The 23,601-nt window shown below is 42.6% G+C and overlaps 1 protein-coding gene across 5 annotated transcripts in view; it reads left to right on the forward strand.

Moving 5' to 3' along the window:
- The first annotated feature begins 1,765 nt into the window (after positions 1–1,765).
- LOC147208464 (protocadherin gamma-C5-like) overlaps positions 1,766–23,601 on the forward strand; it is a 231,170-nt gene continuing 209,334 nt past the window's right edge. The window contains exon 1 of one of the 5 annotated variants that reach the window (XM_086135588.1): positions 1,766–4,168. In XM_086135588.1, the coding sequence (XP_085991714.1) occupies positions 1,781–4,168 (2,388 nt within the window). In that variant the 5' untranslated portion in view covers positions 1,766–1,780. Of the gene's footprint in view, positions 4,169–5,688; positions 8,069–10,322; positions 12,720–15,795; positions 18,202–20,464; positions 22,875–23,601 lie in introns of those variants that run through there. The other 4 variants (XM_086135795.1, XM_086135751.1, XM_086135777.1 and 1 more) reach the window with 4 other exon arrangements.

A 23,601-nucleotide genomic window follows, 5' to 3' on the forward strand; every position in this document is an offset into this window, starting at 1 on the left:
CGAATTGAAGAAGACTCTGAGTAACATGTTTTTTTTGTTGTTGTTTTTTATGACCACCAATTCCCAAATTATTTTCAATATGTTCTGATAAATGACACATTTTATTTGACTTTATGGATCCAGTAACTGCATACACATGCCATGGGAAAAAGGCAAAAAAAAAAATCACTGTTGTTTTGAAATTTTTTACATGTATTAGTAAAATGAAAGGTCTTACTAATTCCACATTTTTTACCCAATTCGACCCAAAATATTGGGTTGTTTTGGGTATTTTTTTTTCTCGAACAAATTGCGAAGTGAAGTTATGCATGTTTTGTGCATATCTTTGTTTAAACAAGATATGAGTGATGAATGCCACAGTCCACGTTTTATTCACGATGCTGGTCCTAAAAAGAAAATCATTAATGAGAAATGTTCATCAAAGGACAGCTTGTAGAAGATTCTTGTGTTCGAATGCTCATCTGGTGGTCCCATTGTACCGAAATTGTTCCTTTTGAAACCTGAATGGTAAAATTCATCATGAGTCATAATTATACCTTTTAAAAACGAATTTGTGTGAACTTCATCAAAATTAAAATTTCACATTTCTGTACCATTCGATACAATATTACGGTGTAGCCATACACTTTGCAATTCACTAACCACGATATCAAATCATGTGAATGTCAATGTATGCTTTAACCTGAATAGTGTACTGTTAGTTTCGTTTCGAAAACAGATAATATACAAATGTACGGCTAATGATAGTGATTATTAATAATCAAGGTTATTTATTAATTAATTAAAAGTTGCAATTACGACTTTTTTTATATCGTAGGACTTACTGTTTATCTATCCATATGAACGTTAATGTATGATAAGATTAGATAGTATGTTGTTAATTTCTACTCTAAAACAGCTAATATACCAATGAATAACTAATACAAGTGATTATTAATAATCAAGTTTAATGATTCATTAATTAAAATTTAACATTTGGAAGTCCTGAAAACCCCCAATTAACCAAAGTAACAAACAAACAAACAAAAACATGACAGTAAAACAAAACAACGTGACAGCAACAGCAATCCGACCGAGACGAACCGCAGGGAACGAAATGCAAGCAAACCGACGAAACGAAACGAAACACCTGGACGAGACGCAAAGGGTTGAGCGAGTTGATTGGTGAACACAAGGAACCCGGATGACAAGAACAGGTGGGAACAAAATCGAACAAGGAAAACAAAAAAGGCACATGAGACAACTAAACTGAATTCTGAACAGAATCACGACATCATTTTACATGCGTTGAAGCACCTTTAGGAAGGTTAAAAAAGTCACGGAAAAGCTTTTTACACTGTAATCTACTATCGTACATTATTATTATGATTATTATTATTATCACATGCTCATCCCTCTCGTTAACAATGTATTGCAACCGCGAAACTTTTTATCTTCATGTTTAATATCGAAGAGCATTTGTATATTTTGTTTTAGAATGACTAACCTATATTACAGTCCCTCCGTGCTATTATTCAAGATATCCAATGTGACAACATTTGAAGTTAATTCTCCGCAGATGTAAAGAGCCAAAAACGACTCGTGGTGCCGCTGTGAGTCCACACAAACCGCACACATCTCCACCCATTGTCTTGGACCCGTTCCAAGAATCACTTCATCCCGGCGCGTTTCGTATTCGTCGTCGGGTAAGTTAAATGACGGATCATCTCGATTTATTTCTGACGCAGTTTGACCGAGTATCACATTGCGAAGACCTATATGTATGTTTTCCCCTGGAACAATGGTCGAGAAAGGAATTTCAGCGCGAGGCCCGATTGTCTGCTGCATTTCTGCTTTCGTCGCGACGCTGTCCCTCGCTCATGGAGATCTCAGCTATTCTTTTCCAGAGGAGATGGAACCCTTGTCTGCTATTGGAAATATAGGGAAAGATCTCGGAGTGGACCTGAGGACATTATCTTCACGAAAAGCTCGGATTGATATCGAGGACAGTCGGAGACGTTATTGTGATTTGAATCTGAGCACCGGAGATTTGATCGTCGCGGAGAGAATTGACAGAGAAATCCTTTGTGACAAGAAGCTCTCGTGCGTGGCAACAGTGGATCTGGTTTTGGAAAATCCTCTCGAGCTACATCGCGTCAGTCTCCACATTCAAGATGTAAATGATAACTCGCCGCACTTCAAAAAGAATTTCATCGAAATGGAAATAGGGGAGTCGGCAGAAAGGGGGAGTCGTTTTTCGATTGAGGAGGCCCATGATGCAGATATTGGCCAAAATGCTGTGAAAATATATAACTTACAAAAGAATTCTAACTTTATTCTTTCAGTTGACAGCAATAAAGTTGAGCTTGTCTTAGAAAATAAATTAGACCGAGAAAAGCAAAGTGAAATGAATTTGCTTCTCACAGCTTTCGATGGCGGCTCTCCACAGATGTCAGGCACAGTCGTCATACACGTCACCGTGCTGGATGCAAATGATAACGCCCCAGTGTTCAGCAAAGCCGTTTATAAAGCCAGTCTGCCTGAAAACTCTCCTCCGAATACAATAGTCATTAAAGTTATTGCAACTGATGCTGATGAAGGAGTGAATGGAGATGTGAGCTATGATTTTGGACACGTGTCTGGCAATATTATTAATGTATTTTCGATCAGTCCCATGACAGGTGAAATTAAAGTAACGGGCGTGACTGATTTTGAAGAGAAAGCCTCCTATGAAATGAGAGTAGAAGCTAAAGATGGTTTAGGGCTGACATCGTATGCTAAAGTGATAATCGATATTACTGATGTAAACGACAACGCCCCTGTGATCAATTTAAAGTCTCTGGCTTATTCAGTGGCAGAAAATGTGTTACCTGGTACAGAGGTGGGCATTGTTAATGTGCAGGACAGAGACTCAGAGCAGAATGGACAAGTCCGTTGCTCCATTCCACAAAATGTCCCCTTTAAATTAGTTCCTTCTATTAAAAACTATTATTCTCTGGTGACGACGGAACAACTTGACCGTGAACTTGTTTCTGATTACAACATTACAATCAGTGCCACTGACGAGGGCTCCCCTCCTCTGTCCTCTTCAAAAAGTGTTCTTTTGTCTGTAGCGGACATCAACGACAACCCACCTGTGTTTGAGGAGCAGTCCTACAGCGCATATGTGAGTGAGAATAACAAAGCTGGCTCCACTTTATGCTCTGTTTGTGCTCGAGACCCCGACTGGAGACAGAACGGCACCGTGATTTATTCCCTGTTACCTGCTGAAGTGAACGGTGCTCCGGTGTCCTCCTTTGTGTCTATTAACGGAGACACGGGGGTGATGCACGCTGTCAGGTCGTTTGATTATGAACACTTGAGGAGTTTCCAAGTCCACGTCATGGCCCGAGACAACGGTTCTCCTCCACTGAGCAGCAACGTGAGCGTCAGCGTGTTCATATCGGACGTCAACGACAACTCTCCTCAGATACTGTACCCCGCCCCGGAGGGCAACTCCTTCATGACCGAACTGGTCCCCAAAGCTGCACACGGAGGCTCTGTGGTGTCCAAAGTGATCGCGGTGGACGCCGACTCGGGACAGAACGCCTGGCTGTCCTATCATATTGTCAAGTCCACAGACCCGGGACTCTTCACCATTGGTCTCCACAGCGGCGAGATCAGGACCCAGCGGGACATGTCGGAGTCTGACAGCATGAAACAGAACCTGATTGTGGCCGTGAAAGATAACGGACAGCCCCCTCTTTCTGCCACCTGCTCCATGTATTTACTTATTTCGGACAACTTGGCCGAGGTGCCGGAACTGAAGGACATTTCTTTTGACGACAAGAATTCCAAGCTGACCTCTTACCTGATCATCGCGCTGGTGTCCGTGTCCACCTTCTTCCTGACCTTCATCATCATAGTCCTTGGTGTGAGGTTTTGTCGCAGGAGAAAGCCCAGACTGTTGTTTGATGGAGCAGTCGCCATCCCTGGCGCGTATCTGCCTCCTAATTACGCAGATGTTGATGGCACAGGAACTTTACGCAGCACCTACAACTATGACGCCTACTTGACAACAGGCTCCAGAACCAGTGACTTTAAGTTTGTGTCTTCCTACAATGACAACACGCTGCCTGCTGACCAGACTCTGAGGAAAAGTTCAAGTGACTTTGCTGATCCTTTTGAAGATCTCGACGCAACTGTAGAGGTAAGAGTCCCTCAAATAGTCATTATCAAATTAAGTTAATTCAGTCATTCAAATTCATTTGTTTTTCCTTTGTTCGTGTCCCTCTATATTTCTTCTTATTTGGTGTTCAACTTTCGTTATACGTTACTGCACATCACTCTGCCATATAGTTGTTTGCATGTTTGCAGTCAAGTCATTCCATTTGACTTGTTTGTTGAGACAACAAGAGAGTAAGAGAGAGACCGAGATAGAGAGCGAGTGAGAGAAAGACTTTGCCAAGCATGTTAATTCCGTTTAATATTTTGCTGTGAAAGGCAAATGCAGGATACATGCTAGGTTTTTTCGCTAAATTGTTCCGCTTCAGTTCGGCAAGATGGCAAACTGCGATAAACGTGAGCTTTGGATGTCTAAAAAGGAACAAAGCTCCCATTTTGAGACAAGTGGCGAAGTGGGAAATTCATTTTACTTTCCTCCTCACGCTGCACACAGCAGTGTCGAATTTTGTCACGGTGTTCATTTCGTACAGTCTGAGCATCTCTTATTTATTTTGAATGTATTTTATTTTTATTTATGTTGCGAATTTTTCAACGTGTGTGGTGTAAATGCAGAAATAGAACATAGTTCTCAAATTGTATGGCCTATTTTGCAAAAAGCTGATTCGCGTGCTTTTTTTTTCCAATTCTAACTTTGAAATACAATTTGCACGTTTTTAAAAACAAGACACACGAGTGTTTTCGTGTAATTATTTTTGTTATTATCAGGGTACGTTATTGTTTGCCTTCTTGTAACTAAATGACCACAGGACAAAGTAGGCCTCAAGGCGCAAAGACTGAGAGCCCTTGTGCTCATGAATGCACTCCAGCCTGACTAGAACATTCGATACCTGTCCATGGTGCTGAAAGATCCAATTTCAGCTGACGAAACGCGACTTCACTTTTGTTTCCACACATGCTACAGAATCGCAACAGATTTGATCCACAGTGCATTTTTATTTAATTTGATTGTTTAATCCACATTATAGAGAAAGTACTCAACCTTTATATTTCGAAACTGTTTTATATCACACGTGATGAGATACGACCGACTGAAACAGTTGCAGGATCGTTGATTAATCCATGAAAATTAATTTAGAGTGGCTCCACTTTCGTGCATTATTTCCAAAGTTGAACACAAAATTAGTTTGACTAAAAAGATGCTGGGAAATAGTCACTTTCGTTGGCATTTTCCAGTCTGTCAGTGAGTAATGCGCATGGCACAAAGGCCTGAAAGAAACATATCTGACAATGTCAGTATTTTTTAAATGTTTTTTGCATTTAGCGCTGTTCCTAAAAATGGACTCTTGGCGTCGCTGTTGGCTTGTATAACGCAAACCCGCATACGGTCTGTCTGTCACTGCACGGATTCGAGTTGCTTTGTCTTTCTGCGGATGGTTGGAACCTTGTCATTTTTTTGTGTCGGCCGGCGTCGGATTGGAAATCGTGTGGAGATTTGGATCATTTGACTGGGAGATTCAACACACTTTGGATCATTTCTGTCAACATGGGAGTCGAGGAATTCTCTCTTTGCCGTCTGATGTATGTTTTTGTCGTCGTTGCTCAGATGCGCCTCGTTTATGGAGATCTGAGCTATTCTCTTTCGGAGGAGATGAAACGCTCGTCTGTTGTTGGAAATATAGCAAAAGATCTTGGTGTTGACCCGAGGACATTGTCTGCTCGAAATGCCCGGATTGATGTTGAAGGGACACGTAAGCAGTATTGTGAGATTAATCTGAGCACGGGGGACTTGATCACAGCGGAGAGAATCGACAGAGAAAGCCTTTGTGACAAAAAACCCTCATGTGTGATAAAACTGGACCTGGTGATGGAAAATCCTCTTGAGCTTCATCGTGTTACTTTTCATATTCAAGATGTAAATGACAACTATCCAAAATTCAAAAAGAATTTGATTGAGATGGAAATATGGGAATCGGCAGAAAAGGGCAGTCGTTTTTCCATAGAAAAGGCCCATGATGCAGATATTGGCCAAAATGCCATTCAAAGATACAATTTACAAAGAAATGCAAATTTTATTCTTGCTGTTGACAACAACAAAGTCGAGCTTGTTCTAGAAAATAAGCTTGACCGAGAAAAGCAAAGTGAGATGAATTTGCTCCTCACAGCTTTAGATGGGGGCTCTCCTCAGAGATCAGGCACAGTAGTCATACACGTCACCGTGCTGGATGCTAACGATAACGCCCCAGTGTTCAGCAAGGCCGTTTATAAAGCCAGTTTGCCTGAAAACTCTCCTCCTGATACAATCGTGATCAATGTGAGTGCTACAGATGCAGATGAAGGAGCGAATGGCGATGTGATATATGACTTTGGCCATGTCTCAGATGATAATGTTAATGCATTTTCTATTAAGCCCACAACAGGTGTAATTACAGTAACACGTTTAATTGATTTTGAAGAGAAAAGTTCATATGAAATGAGTGTTGAAGCTAAAGATGGTTTGGGACTGACATCCTACAGTAAAATCATAATAGATGTTACTGATGTAAATGATAATGCTCCTGAAATTAATTTGAAGTCGCTGTCCAACACAGTGTCAGAGAATGCGTCACCTGGTACAGAGGTGGGCATTATTAACGTGCAGGACAGAGATTCTGGGAAAAATGGACATGTGCGCTGCTCCATTCCACAAAATGTCCCTTTTAAATTGGTTCCTTCTATTAAAAACTATTATTCTCTGGTGACCACTGGACAACTTGACCGTGAACTCGTGTCTGATTACAACATTACAATCAGTGCCATGGACGAGGGTTCTCCTCCTCTGTCCTCCTCGAAAAGTCTTCACCTGTCTGTAGCGGACATCAACGACAACCCACCCGTGTTTGAGGAGCAGTCCTACAGTGCATATGTGAGCGAAAATAACAAAGCTGGCTCCACTTTATGCTCTGTTAGTGCACAAGACCCCGACTGGAGACAGAACGGCACTGTGATTTATTCTCTGTTACCATCTGAGGTGAACGGTGCCCCGGTGTCCTCCTATGTGTCTGTTAATGGAGACACGGGGGTGATCCACGCGGTCAGGTTGTTTGATTACGAACACTTGAGGAGTTTTCAAGTCCACGTCATGGCCCGAGACAACGGTTCTCCTCCGCTGAGCAGCAACGTGAGCGTCAGCGTGTTCATATCAGACGTGAACGACAACTCTCCTCAGATTCTGTACCCCGCCCCGGAGGGCAACTCCTTCATGACCGAGCTGGTCCCCAAAGCTGCACACGGAGGCTCTGTGGTGTCCAAAGTGATCGCGGTGGACGCAGACTCCGGACAGAATGCCTGGCTGTCCTATCATATTGTCAAGTCCACAGACCCGGGACTCTTCACCATTGGTCTCCACAGCGGCGAGATCAGGACCCAGCGGGACATGTCGGAGTCTGACAGCATGAAACAGAACCTGATTGTGGCCGTGAAAGATAACGGACAGCCCCCTCTTTCTGCCACCTGCTCCATGTATTTACTTATTTCGGACAACTTGGCCGAGGTACCGGAACTGAAGGACATTTCTTATGACGAGAAGAATTCCAAGCTGACCTCTTACCTGATAATCGCTCTGGTGTCCGTGTCCACCTTCTTCCTGACATTCATCATCATCGTCCTGGGTGTGAGGTTTTGTCGCAGGAGAAAGCCCAGACTGTTGTTTGATGGAGCAGTTGCCATCCCCGGTGCATATCTGCCTCCTAATTACGCAGATGTTGACGGCACAGGAACTTTACGCAGCACCTACAATTATGACGCCTACTTGACAACAGGTTCCAGAACCAGTGACTTTAAGTTTGTGTCTTCCTACAATGACAACACGCTGCCTGCTGACCAGACTCTGAGGAAAAGTCCGAGTGACTTTGCTGATCCTTTTGAAGATATGGGAACCCCGTCAGAGGTAGGACAAATTCACAACTTGTCTTGAAAGGTGACAGTAATTCTTGCCTGCTGGGTCTTGTCAAAACAATATACCTTTTCATAACAAATCAATTTCAGACGTGACAAATACGACACTTTAATTCACCAGTTTTGTAATGCAAAGGAGTACAAATACGATTTAGTACCGTGAGTACAATTTACACATCACCATTGATCGCCTACTTCCCGTCACTTTTACTTTCACTCCAGTATTTCCTCTGATACATTTCCCTAGCCATCTTCGTTATCAACAGAAATTGTTCCTTACCGCCATGGCTGAACCGCTGAAAACAAAGAGGAAAAGGTTCTTTGGAACGGTTGGGGGAGGGCAACAAAATCTCACACCGGAAGTCTTTTTATGAGCGTAGCGGTAGCCTCTCGTATGCTTTGACTCTTTTCGTACTGAGCCCAAAAGACGCTAACGTCACGTGATGTCCCGCTAATGGTTGTACGTTAGCCAAGACTCAGATCTTCTCTTGTCTGGACATCGGATAAAAATATATTCAAATAAACCAAAGTCTAACAACTCACTTAAAAAAGTTTCACTTCCACGTCAGTATCGAAGTAACCTGCATTTATTATGATACAATTACTTGGGAGATTTACGAAATGCAAATGTCAGACGCAGTACTTTAATATAATTCCTTTTAGCAACTTAATATTGTACATGCGGCTATATAACTTCACCAAGTCACTTTGAGGCAAAAGACTAATTGACTTTTTCTTTTTTTTCCCACTATCTATTTTTAAAAAGAACAGACACGACAGGCAAAAAACAACGAATGTGCGATTTTTTTGGATTGGGCTTTTATTTCTTGGACAGGTCTTAACCGCGATCGCAGATCTTGCTCACGCCGTGAGAACGATCCGACGCTAACTCATCAAAATGCAAGAATGAATCACGAATAAACAACAGAAGGACGCAATTCGACAACATAAATGCAATTATTGACTACTCGAGTTCGTGAATTGGACTTTCGTTGGGAAAAGAAGTTGTAAATCCGCTAATAATCTGGGGCCTACATGTCTCACCCCTTTGGCTTCAGATGTCATCATAATATTTCGTGCACGGAAAACAAGACATGCACAAACTTGACGTACCCGCGCGCACGAGTTGTTGACGTCCGTTTCACTTTGCAGGAGTGGAAACACAAAAAAGATCACTTCCATCTGTCACATGAAAATCCATCGCATTGACATGACATTATTTCTTTGACATTTTAAATTATAAATTGAGTTTTGACTGATCTATAGTGTATAACTTATAGTTAAATGCATTTATACCTCTGGAGCAACATTATAAGCATAATTCGATTATTTACATGCGTATAAAATCCGATTTATTTGGTCACATTTTTTATTGTTAAAATAATTGGATCGGAGCTGTGATTCACAGGTTCAGACGACGTTGTTGCTCCCCTTCAATTGCATCTAGCCAATATCAGTTTTTCCCTCGCGTGTCCATATTTACATCAGGCACATGCTTTGACAAAATCTACTTCATATTAAATAAATGAAAAACGAAACTGTCATGGATGCACAAAATATGTTCTTTGCAATGCAAATAGACGCAACTGAATAGGTCTTTGCATCCACACTTAGGCACATTTTGTTCCTGAATGTGAGGATATGGTTTTGATACCGACTGAATATTGATGATAATTAGAATTCGGGTATGTTTTATGGTTGCAAAATTAATACCGGCCTAATTGTACGGTGTTCGAATACAAACACACGTGCTTGAGAAAATAATAAAGAAAAGCCAGCTCCTTAATTCGATGTAAGGGTACGTTTTACCACGGGTTTTCTTATTTTTGGTTCTGAATCTCCTTTTATTTTCTACTGACCATATTATGAATTTGGAACATATAGCATACATATGTTTTATCTTTCCTGTCATTTTCTTTTTCATTTTTGCACATAATAAATATCGCTGATTTTATCCAATTATTAGTATGAGATCACATACAAACGAAAGCGCAGGCATGATAACTTTTTCAGTGTAAGAGTAAAAAATGGACTGATGATGTCGCTCTAGGCTCGCAGACCGTTGAAGGAGCACTCCACCCATTACTGCAAGCATATCTGACTGCATTTATTGTTCGCAGTCAGTGAAACAGCCATATTCAGATTTTTTGCAGCCCGGATTTTCCTAAATTCTCTGGCAAAATTGGTGATTGACTTGGCTTGTGTCTTCAACTGGAATTGCTCTGCCATTTGACCAAATATCGGACGTGTTGTCCTTAAAGATGGGAGACAAAGGATTTTCCAAGCTTGTTTCAATCCTGTGCTTTGTTTCTTTCGTCTTAATGGTGCCTCTCGTTTTTGGAGATCTGAGTTATTCTGTTCCAGAGGAGATGAAACAGGGCTCTGTTGTCGGAAATATAGCAAAAGATCTTGGAGCCGATCTCGTGACTTTTGCAGCCCGAAAGCCTCGATTTGATTTTGAGGAAGCGCGGAGACGCTACTGTGGAATTAATCTGAGCACGGGAGACATGATCACATCAGAGAGGATTGACAGGGAAAACATTTGTGGAACGAAACCTTCATGTGTCATAAAATTCGATCTGGTTTTGGAGAATCCTCTGGAGCTTCAACGAGTGAGTTTTCATATTCAAGATATAAATGACAATCCTCCTAAATTCCGTGACCATTTAATTGAGATGGAAATATGGGAATCGGCAGAAAAGGGGAGTCGTTTTACCATCGAGGAGGCCCATGATGTGGATATAGGTCAAAACGGTGTTCAACGATACGTTCTACAAAGAAATAACAACTTTATTCTTGCAGTTGAAAACAAGGTTGAACTCGTTCTTGAAAATAAGTTTGACCGAGAAAAGCAAAGTGAAATGAATTTGCTTCTCACAGCTTTCGATGGCGGCTCTCCTCAGAGATCAGGCACAGTGGTCATACACGTCACCGTGCTGGATGCAAATGATAACGCCCCAGTGTTCAGCCAGGCCGTTTATAAAGCCAGTTTGCCTGAAAACTCTCCTCCCGATACAATAGTGATTAAAGTTAGCGCTACTGATGCTGATGAAGGGGTGAATGGGGACGTGACTTACAATTTTGGCCACATATCAAATGATGACACAAAGGTTTTCAAAATTGACCCCAAATCTGGCGCAGTTAAGCTTTCAGGTGAGACTGATTTTGAAGAGAACAATTCTTATGAATTGAAAGTGCAAGCCAAAGATGGTTTAGGACTCACATCCTATGCTAAAGTAATCATAGATATTACTGATGTAAATGACAACGCCCCAGTGATTAATTTAAATTCTCTGTCTAATCCAGTTGCAGAGAATGTGTCACCTGGTACAGAGGTGGGCATCATTAATGTGCAGGACAGAGACTCTGAAAAGAATGGAAAAGTCAGCTGTTCCATTCAACAAAATGTACCCTTTAAATTAGTTCCTTCGATAAAAAAATATTATTCACTTGTGACAACTGCACAACTTGACCGTGAACGAGTGTCTGATTATAACATTACAATCAGTGCCACTGACGAGGGCTCCCCTCCTCTGTCCTCTTCAAAAAGTGTTCTTTTGTCTGTAGCGGACATCAACGACAACCCACCTGTGTTTGAGGAACAGTCCTACAGCGCATATGTGAGTGAGAATAACAAAGCTGGCTCCACTTTATGCTCTGTTTGTGCTCGAGACCCCGACTGGAGACAGAACGGCACCGTGATTTATTCTCTGTTACCCTCTGAGGTGAACGGTGCCTCTGTGTCCTCCTTTGTGTCTGTTAATGGAGACACGGGGGTGATCCACGCTGTCAGGTCTTTTGATTACGAACACTTGAGGAGTTTCCAAGTCCACGTCATGGCTCGAGACAACGGTTCTCCTCCGCTGAGCAGCAACGTGAGCGTCAGCGTGTTCATATCAGACGTGAACGACAACTCTCCTCAGATTCTGTACCCCGCCCCGGAGGGCAACTCCTTCATGACCGAGCTGGTCCCCAAAGCTGCACACGGAGGCTCTGTGGTGTCCAAAGTGATTGCGGTGGACGCAGACTCGGGACAGAACGCCTGGCTGTCCTATCATATTGTCAAGTCCACAGACCCGGGACTCTTCACCATTGGTCTCCACAGTGGCGAGATCAGGACCCAGCGGGACATTTCGGAGTCTGACAGCATGAAACAGAACCTGATTGTGGCCGTGAAAGATAACGGACAGCCCCCTCTCTCTGCTACCTGCTCCATGTATTTACTTATTTCGGACAACTTGGCCGAGGTACCGGAACTAAAGGACATTTCTTATGACGAGAAGAATTCCAAGCTGACCTCTTACCTGATCATTGCTCTGGTGTCCGTGTCCACCTTCTTCCTGACCTTCATCATCATCGTCCTGGGTGTGAGGTTTTGTCGCAGGAGAAAGCCCAGACTGTTGTTTGATGGAGCAGTCGCCATCCCTGGCGCGTATCTGCCTCCTAATTACGCAGATGTTGATGGCACAGGAACTTTACGCAGCACCTACAACTATGACGCCTACTTGACAACAGGTTCCAGAACCAGTGACTTTAAGTTTGTGTCTTCCTACAATGACAATACGCTGCCTGCTGACCAGACTCTGAGAAAAAGTCCCAGTGACTTTGCTGATCCTTTTGAATATCTTGAGTCTTCTGAAGAGGTAGGTTTCTTTCAAATTAAGATCGTTTCTTGACGGTTTAATTTTGTCTTGCTCATGCCATCTACATTTCTAGAATATTTTTCCATTTCATAAGTTTTGTCCTCATGTACATATTCTGTACTTTTTCTCCCACTTCTGTAAATTCACAATGTCAAACCTGGATTCAATAAGTTGCTACGGAAATGGTCACATATGGAATCAGTTAAGTATGCTTGAATGGCCATGAATGTTTGTCATGTGTCATGACAAAATGTCAGTGTGACTTTTTTTCCCATGGTTGACCAAATGTCATTATAACAGGCCTCGGTTTGGCAGGTGTGTCAACAGTATAGCAGTCCTGTAAATGCGATAGAAATGATAAGCACAGGAGATCTGTTGCTGCTTGTTCAAAACATCATGCCAGAATGACGAGCTCACAGCAGTCTGTCAGGAAAACAATCACGCATGGCTGGCACTGCTTTGATCCGATCCTGCCCCCCAGCTGTCTAAATTATGGCCATATACATATTTTGTTTTCATCAACCTGGTAAATAGATTTCTTCTAACAAAATTAAATATGCTAAATTAATTAAATTGCAACCACATTTTTGTGGGGCACACTATCCATTTCGCAGTTAGCATGTGTTCTGTCCATAGAAAGCTGGATTTAATTCCAGCAGACGGAAACTTAACTTTTCAAATGCACTGATCTTGAAATGACCGAGGCTCAGACAAGTTTTGAACCAGAAACCTTTTATGGTCACTCTGCCTTTTCACGCCCAAACCGCTGTTTCATCCACTTTATTTTCTGTAGCTACTGTTTACGTTTTTAACATTGTCCATTTTGTACATACTCCGTATTTTACTTCTGTTACAATTGAGTTATTCAAATTATTTTGATGAGTCGTGTAGGAAGGCTGACATCACAGCAATGTTGCACTGACATTGTTTTTCCTTGGCTGTGGAATCTTGTGGCCTGCATGTGAATGTGAGCAAGAATGGTTGTTGATTGGCAGTTGGGATAAGTTTCATTTACTGGTGAATAATGTGCATGAGAGATCTCGAAAATAGAACAACATTGAAATTGTTTGTTCATTTGTGAATTGTGTTTGTTGAAGCTGTGGAAATATGGATCTTGTTCTGTGACAGTGTTGAGTATGGTTTTGATTTCCATTTGATGAAATAGCTTGAAAGTGATTGCTGTGGAATGTGGGAATTATTCTCCTGCCTAGTTCCAATTAATAATTGTAATAATGAAAATAGTTTCCCTTTACTTTTCCTTCTTGTGGAGTCAGTTTTCCTGGAACAAAAATTATCTTCAAAACTGAGTTTCATTTTGAATGGTGTGAAGCGGCCTGTCCACCCACTGTGATGTGTATGGTCAGTGTTGCAATTTTCTGCTTTTGTGTTATTCATCCATCCATCCATTTTCAACAACGCTGAACCTGAACTGGTTGCCAGTCAGTCGCAGGCACACATAGAGACAATTGACCATCTACACCCATATGCACACCGTCACGGAGTTGGAACCGGTCCTATGCTGCCTGCACACAAATCCGGCCAGTGTAACACTGCACCATCTGCCACTACCTTTTGCGTTATTCACTCTTGGGATATTTTATTGTGATTGCTTATTTGTTGGGCAACACAGTGGTCGACCGGTTAGCATGTTCACTTCACAGTCCAGATGTCCGGGGTTCCATTTTGGCCCCGGCCGTCCTATGTGGAGTTTTCATTTTCTTCCCAAGCCTGCATGGGTTTTCTCCACCCACATTCCAAAAACATGCATGATAGGTTGATTTCATACTCTACATATGACTCAAGGCTGTCTTAAATTCTTGGGCAGCCTGCTACCAAAACAACATCTGCTATCTCGACCTTCCCCTGATGAAAGTACGCACGGAAGCTAGTCCCCCACCATCACCCCCTCCCTCATACATTCCCTTGTTTCACCGTCTTCATTGTTTATGTCTTGTGACCTGTTGTAACTGTCATATGCTTGTGCAGGAGTTTTTTGCCTCACTCAAATTAACCTCAAATGAGGGTAGTTCGAGCGTGGGTTTTTTTTTCTCCCCCTGTCCCTCCCTTGTTTCTGACTTTTGGGTTGAGTGAACGCTGGCGCGTTTTGGCTGCCGCTGCTCAACCCGTATTATTTTGTGTTTTTTGTTATTGTAAAGTGTCCTTGGGTGTCTTGAAAGGCGCTTATAAATAAAATCTATTATTATTATTATTATTATTACATTGTCCGTTGGTGTGATTGTGAGCGCGGATGGTTGACGATTATCTGTGTGCCCTGTGATTGGCTGGCAACCAGTTCAGGGTGTACCCCACCAACTGCCCGAAGACAGCTGAGATATAAGCTCCAGCACAGCACACTTGCGACCCTTGTGAGGATAAGCAGATCAGATCATGGATGGAGGGATGGATGTTTTTGTGTTTGGTTTTGCGGTTGTTGCTGGTGAAAGTTTCCTGTTACTTTGTGACTCCGTTCTTTCCAGAAATGGATGCAACTGTCCATGGTGCTGAAAATAATACTGGAGTGTAGTTTCTTTCACACTGCTATTACTGGTTTCCCGCCTGTTCTTACTGTTTTATTAAAACAGGGAGTGGCTGTTTAATAATAATAATCATCATCATCACAAGAATAACAATAAAAATACAGTACGTTACTTCTTGATTCAAATAGCGCTTTCACAATAGCTGCAGCTGTAACATAAATAAAATAACAAAAATAGATCAGAACACATAACATCAAACATTGACAATGTAAATAATAGTTATTCCCCAACTGGAGTCAAAATAGATATTGATAACTCAATAGCATTGATGGAATATCACACACAACGTTACATTTTCATTTAACGAGTACAAAAATGAAATGATTTCATTTTCCCGCCCCCAAAACATCGAATATTTTCAACTTTATTAGAACTGATTGACAATGATAAGTGCCGACTCTTGGTGTCGCTGTTGAGCCGTATAACGTGAACCGTCCTCTCTGACGCGACTGCATTGTTCTACTGCGGGTGGTGGACACTGGATTATTCATTTTTGTGTCGATCTACACAAGATTGTCGGACGTGGACCGGTGTGGAATATTTTATACGACCCATTTTGGGCAGATTTAGTCAAGATGGGACATCTTGGATTCTCAAAGCGTCGACTGATCGTTCTGTTTGCCTTCTTTGTTCCGGTGCAACTCGCCTCCAAAGATCTGAGCTATTCTCTTCCCGAGGAGATGAAACGCCTTTCGGTTGTTGGAAACATAGGCAAAGATCTTGGTGCTGATCCGAGGACGCTTTCGACACGAAATGCCCGTATTAACGTTGCGGGGACACGTAAGCAGTGTTGTGAGATTAATCTGAGCACCGGAGACTTGATCACATCGGAGAAAATTGACAGAGAAAGCCTGTGCGGGAAGAAACCTTCTTGTATTATTAAAATGGATCTGGTGTTAGAAAATCCTCTTGAGCTTCATCGCATAAACCTCCACATTCAAGATGTAAATGACAACCCTCCAAAATTTAAAAACAATTTGATTGAAATGGAAATATGGGAGTCGGCAGAAAAAGGCAGTCGGTTTTCAATTGAGGAGGCTCATGATGCAGACATAGGCCAAAATGCTGTTCAACGATATATTCTGCAAAAAAATGAAAACTTTATTCTCACTGTGGACAATAATAAAGTTGAGCTTGTCTTAGAAAATAAATTAGACAGAGAAAAGCAAAGTGAAATGAATTTGCTTCTCACGGCTTTAGATGGTGGCTCTCCACAGAGGTCAGGCACAGTTGTCATCCACGTCACCGTGCTGGATGCTAACGATAACGCCCCAGTGTTCAGCAAGGCCATTTATAAAGCCAGCCTGCCTGAAAACTCTCCTCCAGATACAATCGTGATTAAAGTTAGCGCTACTGATGCTGATGAAGGAGTGAATGGAGATGTGAGTTATGATTTTGGACATGCATCTGATGAAAACAATTTATTTGCTATTGATCCCACAACTGGGGAAATTAAAGTAACTGGTTTGGTTGATTTTGAAGAATTAGTTTCTTTTGAAATTAAGGTGGAAGCTAAAGACGGTTTGGGACTGACCTCCTACACCAAAGTTGTAATAGATATTTCCGATGTAAATGATAATGCTCCTGTGATCAATTTAATGTCACTGACCAATCCAGTAGCAGAAAATATGTCACCAGGTGCAGAGGTGGGCATCATTAACGTGCAGGACAGAGACTCTGAGAAAAATGGACTTGTCCACTGCTCCATTCAACAAAATGTCCCTTTTAAGTTAATTCCTTCTATTAAAAATTATTATTCTCTGGTGACCACTAGAGAACTTGATCGTGAACTCGTGTCTGATTACAACATTACAATATGTGCCAAGGACGAGGGCTCCCCTCCTTTGTCCTCCTCAAAAAGTGTTCACTTGTCTGTAGCAGACATCAACGACAACCCGCCTGTGTTTGAGGAACAGTCCTACGGCGCATATGTGAGTGAGAATAATAAAGCTGGCTCCACTTTATGCTCCGTTAGTGCTCAAGACCCCGACTGGAGACAAAACGGCACTGTGATTTATTCCCTTTTACCTGCTGAAGTGAACGGTGCCCCTGTGTCCTCCTATGTGTCTGTGAATGGAGACACGGGGGTGATCCACGCTGTCAGGTTGTTTGACTACGAACACTTGAGGAGTTTTCAAATCCACGTCATGGCCCGAGACAACGGTTCTCCTCCGCTGAGCAGCAACGTGAGCGTCAGCGTGTCCATATCGGACGTGAACGACAACTCTCCTCAGATTCTGTACCCCGCCCCGGAGGGCAACTCCTTCATGACCGAGCTGGTCCCCAAAGCTGCACACGGAGGCTCTGTGGTGTCCAAAGTGATCGCGGTGGACGCCGACTCGGGACAGAACGCCTGGCTGTCCTATCATATTGTCAAGTCCACAGACCCGGGACTTTTCACCATTGGTCTACACAGTGGAGAGATCAGGACCCAGCGGGACATTTCGGAGTCTGACAGCATGAAACAGAACCTGATTGTGGCCGTGAAAGATAACGGACAGCCCCCTCTTTCTGCCACCTGCTCCATGTATTTACTTATTTCAGACAACTTGGCCGAGGTACCGGAACTGAAGGACATTTCTTATGACGACAAGAATTCCAAGCTGACCTCTTACCTGATCATTGCTCTGGTGTCCGTGTCCACCTTCTTCCTGACATTCATCATCATCGTCCTGGGTGTGAGGTTTTGTCGCAGGAGAAAGCCCAGACTCTTGTTTGATGGAGCAGTCGCCATCCCTGGCGCGTATCTGCCTCCTAATTATGCAGATGTTGACGGCACAGGAACTTTACGCAGCACCTACAACTATGACGCCTACTTGACAACTGGTTCCAGAACCAGTGACTTTAAGTTTGTGTCTTCCTACAATGACAACACGTTGCCAGCTGACCAGACTTTGAGGAAAAGTCCAACAGAATTCCTTGAGGCTTTTAGTGACATTGATGAGGTAGGAATCTTTTTAAATCATTTTATTTGTCAAGCTACAGCGAAAACAAAAACACACATTTCAACAATGAACAAGCTTTGAGGAACCACTCCTGAACACGTTTGTTTGGTATTTTTTTAACACCACATTCCTTTGCCAATTTTCCATCCATCTATCCATTTTCCCATTCACTAATCTGGTTATCCTCACAAGTGTCGCGGGACGTGCTGGAGCCTATCCCAGCTGTCTTCGGGCAGTCGGCGGGGTACACCCTGTTCTCGTTGCCAGCCAATAGCAGGGAACACAAAGACAGAATACCATGAATGCTCACAATCACATCTAGGGACAATTTAGAGTGTCCCATGAACCTGACACACACGTGTTTCGAATGTGGGAGGAAACTGAATTAAAACCCACGCAGGCACGAGGAGAACATGCAAACTTCAAACTTCACACAGAAGGCCGCTAACCAGTCAACCACCGTGCCGCCCCATTGCCACTCATGTATTGTTTATTGCCCAATAGGCTATTTTAGGACAAGACACAAATGATACATAAGTCATTACAATACAAATAATTGCTTCATCATAGGCCTGAATACTTCTTCTTTTTCTACCTTTTTTGCACATGTTGGCAAAGTGATTTCCTCTGTGCTTCATTGCCTCATGCCCTCAAAAAGTCACTTCACTTGATCGACGTCCTTTAAGTTCCACTAGAACTTGAACTTTGCTCGATTATTTTTTGACAGCTCTACTTATGGATTGAATTCTTCCCAATGATTCACAAACCCTCATTGGTCCTTTCTATTTGAACTTCAAATTTGTTTTGGTCATGGTGAAGTTAGCCCCCAGCCCAAGGAAAGCTCGGGTTAAATGCTCTATGTTGTTTGGGGTTTTGTGTGCTGGTTTGTGCCGTTAATATCGTTTATGCTGTTTTCCATTTTAAGTTGAAGGTCAAACAAAGTTCACCCGGCCACTCACAAAGTCCAATGAGTGAAATGGTATCATTCTTTTGTGCTGGATTTGTTCTATAAATATGACAGTGTTGAGCAGAGGTGTGTTGAGTTCATCAATATTTTAATTTTCTGACAATTACGTCATCAACCCTCCCCAAAAACTCAGATTTGGAAGCGTGCTAACATTCCATCATTATGTACAGTATCACGCCACATGATGACGCTTCTTTAATTTATTGTTTCAGTCACATTTTACTTACAGTTCCGGAGTACACTTTTTTTTGTCATGGCCTCGGTCGGGTGTACCCAACCGTTGTGCTCATAAATCACGTGGTGAAGCTGAGATACTGATATTTTGTTGCGAATTGCTCCATGTACAGCACTTTGTATGCAGCAATGGCTGTTTTAAAGTGCTCTATAAATACAATTGAGTTGAGTTGAGTTGAGAATAAACAAGTCTGCGGCGAGGACGTCATGAAAAAAAAGATGCTCCGGTTGTTGCCCAAAAAAAGGGTCATTTGTGTCCCCTTAAACTGTGCAGATTTGTGCTTTGAATAAGATCACCTTTTACCACCCGGGTTTGCGTTTTTAACGATGTATTGCCGCAGTGATGACATCATGAAGCACCAGCTGGTGGTGCTCCAAATTGAGCAAAGACTGTGCTCGTTCACTCTTGGTTTTGTATTTTTTTGTTCCCTTAACGATGATCGTGTGCTTTTCATTCGTAATAGTACGGAAATAATTATTCTCTGGTGAAGACATTAGTTGCCAGCAAGTTTTGTTTCCGTGATGATATTTTGAAAATATGTTATCGTCTTTCTTAAATTGATTATTGTTCTAACTTATCCGTCATTTCAAAGTAATCACGCAGATTTTCATGGCACTTGCATTTTCTACCCCCCCCCCCCCCCCCCGACCCAAACACACACACACACTTTTTACTCTCATTGATGGCTTTAAACCATTTCCATCAGACGTGGATTATAATCGAATTTCGATTTTATCCATTTACTGCAATTGTGATACATCATTGTGCTTTTAGTATTTATTTATATTTTTTAAATCATTTAGTGTCACTCTCGCCATTATTTGATCCCATGCATGCTTCATTCTAAATGGACGCGCGGTGTCGCTGTCTAACAACTTTCGGGCTTTGTCGCAGTACTCGTTGCACATCTGCACCCGTTGTTCCACTGCTTTGTGCTTCCAGTTTTCCTGTGGCTGCAGAATCACGGTGATGGTTTCTCGTCGAGCGTTTGTCACATTTCGGCTCTGACGAAAACGCATTGTCACTTCAAACGGGATACTGTACTGGGATATTTGTTTTCCGTTGTGGATTATATTTTCGTCTGAAAGGATGACAGGCGAAGTCCATTTACAGCTCGACCTGGTGACCCGCTGTGTCGTCTGCCTCTTTGTGTTTCATCCTGTGTTTGCCGAGGTCAGTTATTCCATACTGGAAGAAAGGAAACCGGGAACTGTAATTGGAAACATCGCCAAAGACCTCGGTCTGGGTGTCAATGCACTGTCAGCACGCAAAGCTCGCTTTAGTGAAGGCAATCACGACCGACTTTGTGCCATCAATTTGGCAACTGGGGATCTGAATGTTGCCGAGCGGCTTGATAGAGAGAGCCTTTGCGGCCAAAAACCGTCGTGTGTTGTCACCCAGGAGCTTGTGCTCGAGAATCCACTGCAGCTGCATCGTATAAATATACACGTTCAAGATATAAATGATAACGACCCGCAATTTAGAAGGGACAGACTGGTGTTGGAAATACGCGAATCAGCAGAAAAGGGCACTCCGTTTTTAATTGAGGAGGCTCATGACGCAGACATCGGTCAGAATTCAATTCAAAAATACATTTTGGAAAAGAACGAGTATTTTATTCTCATGGAAAATGGCAACAGAGTGGAACTTGTTTTAGAGAACAAACTCGATCGAGAAAAGCAACAACAGATAAGCTTGCTTCTTAAGGCAGTGGATGGAGGCTCTCCACAGAGATCAGGAACTGTAATATTCCAAATCACTGTACTTGATGCTAATGATAATGTCCCTGTATTTAGTCAGGATGTTTATAAAGTCAGTCTACCTGAAAACTCCCCTTTAGATACTGTAGTGGTTCAAGTAAGTGCGACTGACGCAGACGATGGCATCAATGGCGATGTTACTTATGATTTTGGACTTGTTTCACAGTCAGATTTGCAGTCATTTTCTATCGACAGTAAAACAGGCGAAATTATTGTGACTGGCATGACAGATTTTGAGAAAAAAAGTAGAATTGAACTGAAAGTTGTAGCTAAGGATGGTCTGGGATTAAACTCATACGCGAAGGTCCTGATAGATCTTATTGATGTAAATGATCATGCTCCTGCAATATATTTAAATTCACTGTCTAATCCAATACCACAGAACGTACCATCCGGTCAAGAGGTGGGCATCATTAATGTGCAGGACAGAGACTCTGAAAAGAATGGACAAGTGCGCTGCTCCATTGACCAAAATGTCCCCTTTAAGTTAGTTCCTTCTATTAAAAATTATTATTCTCTGGTGACCACTGGACAACTTGATCGTGAACTCGTGTCTGATTACAACATTACAATCAGTGCCACTGATGAGGGCTCACCTCCTCTGTCCTCCTCAAAAAGTGTTCACTTGTCTGTCGGGGACATCAATGACAACCCACCCGTGTTTGATGAGCAGTCCTACAGCGCATATGTGAGTGAAAACAACAAAGCTGGCTCCACTTTATGTTCTGTCAGTGCTCGAGACCCCGACTGGAGACAGAACGGCACCGTGATTTATTCTCTGTTACCTTCAGAGGTGAACGGTGCCCCAGTGTCCTCCTATGTGTCTGTTAACGGAGACACGGGGGTGATGCACGCTGTCAGGTCGTTTGATTACGAACACTTGAGGAGTTTCCAAGTCCACGTCATGGCCCGAGACAACGGTTCACCTCCACTGAGCAGCAACGTGAGCGTCAGCGTGTTCATATCGGACGTAAATGACAACTCTCCTCAGATTCTGTACCCCGCCCCGGAGGGCAACTCCTTCATGACCGAGCTGGTCCCCAAAGCTGCACACGGAGGCTCTGTGGTGTCCAAAGTGATCGCGGTGGACGCCGACTCCGGACAGAACGCCTGGCTGTCCTATCATATTGTCAAGTCCACAGACCCGGGACTCTTCACCATTGGTCTCCACAGTGGCGAGATCAGGACCCAGCGGGACATTTCGGAGTCTGACAGCATGAAACAGAACTTGATTGTGGCCGTGAAAGATAACGGACAGCCCCCTCTCTCTGCTACCTGCTCCATGTATTTACTTATTTCGGATAACTTGGCCGAAGTACCTGAACTTAAGGACATTTCTTATGAGGACAAGAATTCCAAGCTGACCTCTTACCTGATCATCGCGCTGGTGTCCGTGTCCACCTTCTTCCTGACCTTCATCATCATAGTCCTTGGTGTGAGGTTTTGTCGCAGGAGAAAGCCCAGACTGTTGTTTGATGGAGCAGTCGCCATCCCTGGCGCGTATCTGCCTCCTAATTACGCAGATGTAGACGGCACAGGAACATTACGCAGCACCTACAACTATGACGCCTACTTGACAACAGGCTCCAGAACCAGTGACTTCAAGTTTGTGTCTTCTTACAATGACAACACGCTGCCTGCTGAACAGACTCTGAAGAAAAGTCCCAGTGACTTCGCTGAGGTTTTCGATCAGCTGCATGACTCGCCAGAGGTACAGTAAAGTTGCACAATTCAACATTCATCACCCAATAGAATGTGGTATGTTCCAAATTAGCTTGTTCATTCAGAAAAACACATGCATCCACGATCTTTCCATTATTTCCGCTCCATCTCCTAAATCAACATGGTCACAACTCAGTGCAGTTTGATGAATACACTTTCATTGTGAACGTGTCTTGTCTTTAATAACAAATGGGCATGTGTATTTGAAATAGAAACGTTTTGTTGTTATTACCATTGATGCAATTTAATTTCATATGGTAAAAATTTCCCTCTCAAACACCTTTGAAATTGTTGTTTAAGTCTTTCGGAACAAGAGTTCTGCATTAATTTTGTTGATTTATTGTTTCCTGGTCATCAAACAGTTGAAAGTGTGTGTGTGGCATTTGTTTTGTTTTTGCAGAGAATTTTCGATTGGTCTACAAAGAGATTACGTTTACCCTGTTTGAAATATATAATTTGACAAGACATCTAATCATTTCATTCAATTCGAGACCCTTGTCTTTCATCTGCACAGGTACATGTTGTTTTAAATTCATTTTTAAGTCAGTGAGCATGTTTTTCATTCAGTTTGGAAAGATTTCTTAGTAGACCAGCAAAGCATCCACAACTCCTTAACTCTTAAATCCAAATTACCTCATGGGGATAAATAAAGTTTTCTGAATCTGAAAAACTCCTTATTCTCGCATCAAATCAACGTCCAGGTTGCCTCAACACAA

This window comes from Hippocampus guttulatus, chromosome 2 (genome assembly GCF_054856545.1).
Source record: "Hippocampus guttulatus isolate MCC_2025c chromosome 2, RoL_Hgut_1.0, whole genome shotgun sequence".
Classification (NCBI taxonomy): Eukaryota; Metazoa; Chordata; class Actinopteri; order Syngnathiformes; family Syngnathidae; genus Hippocampus; species Hippocampus guttulatus.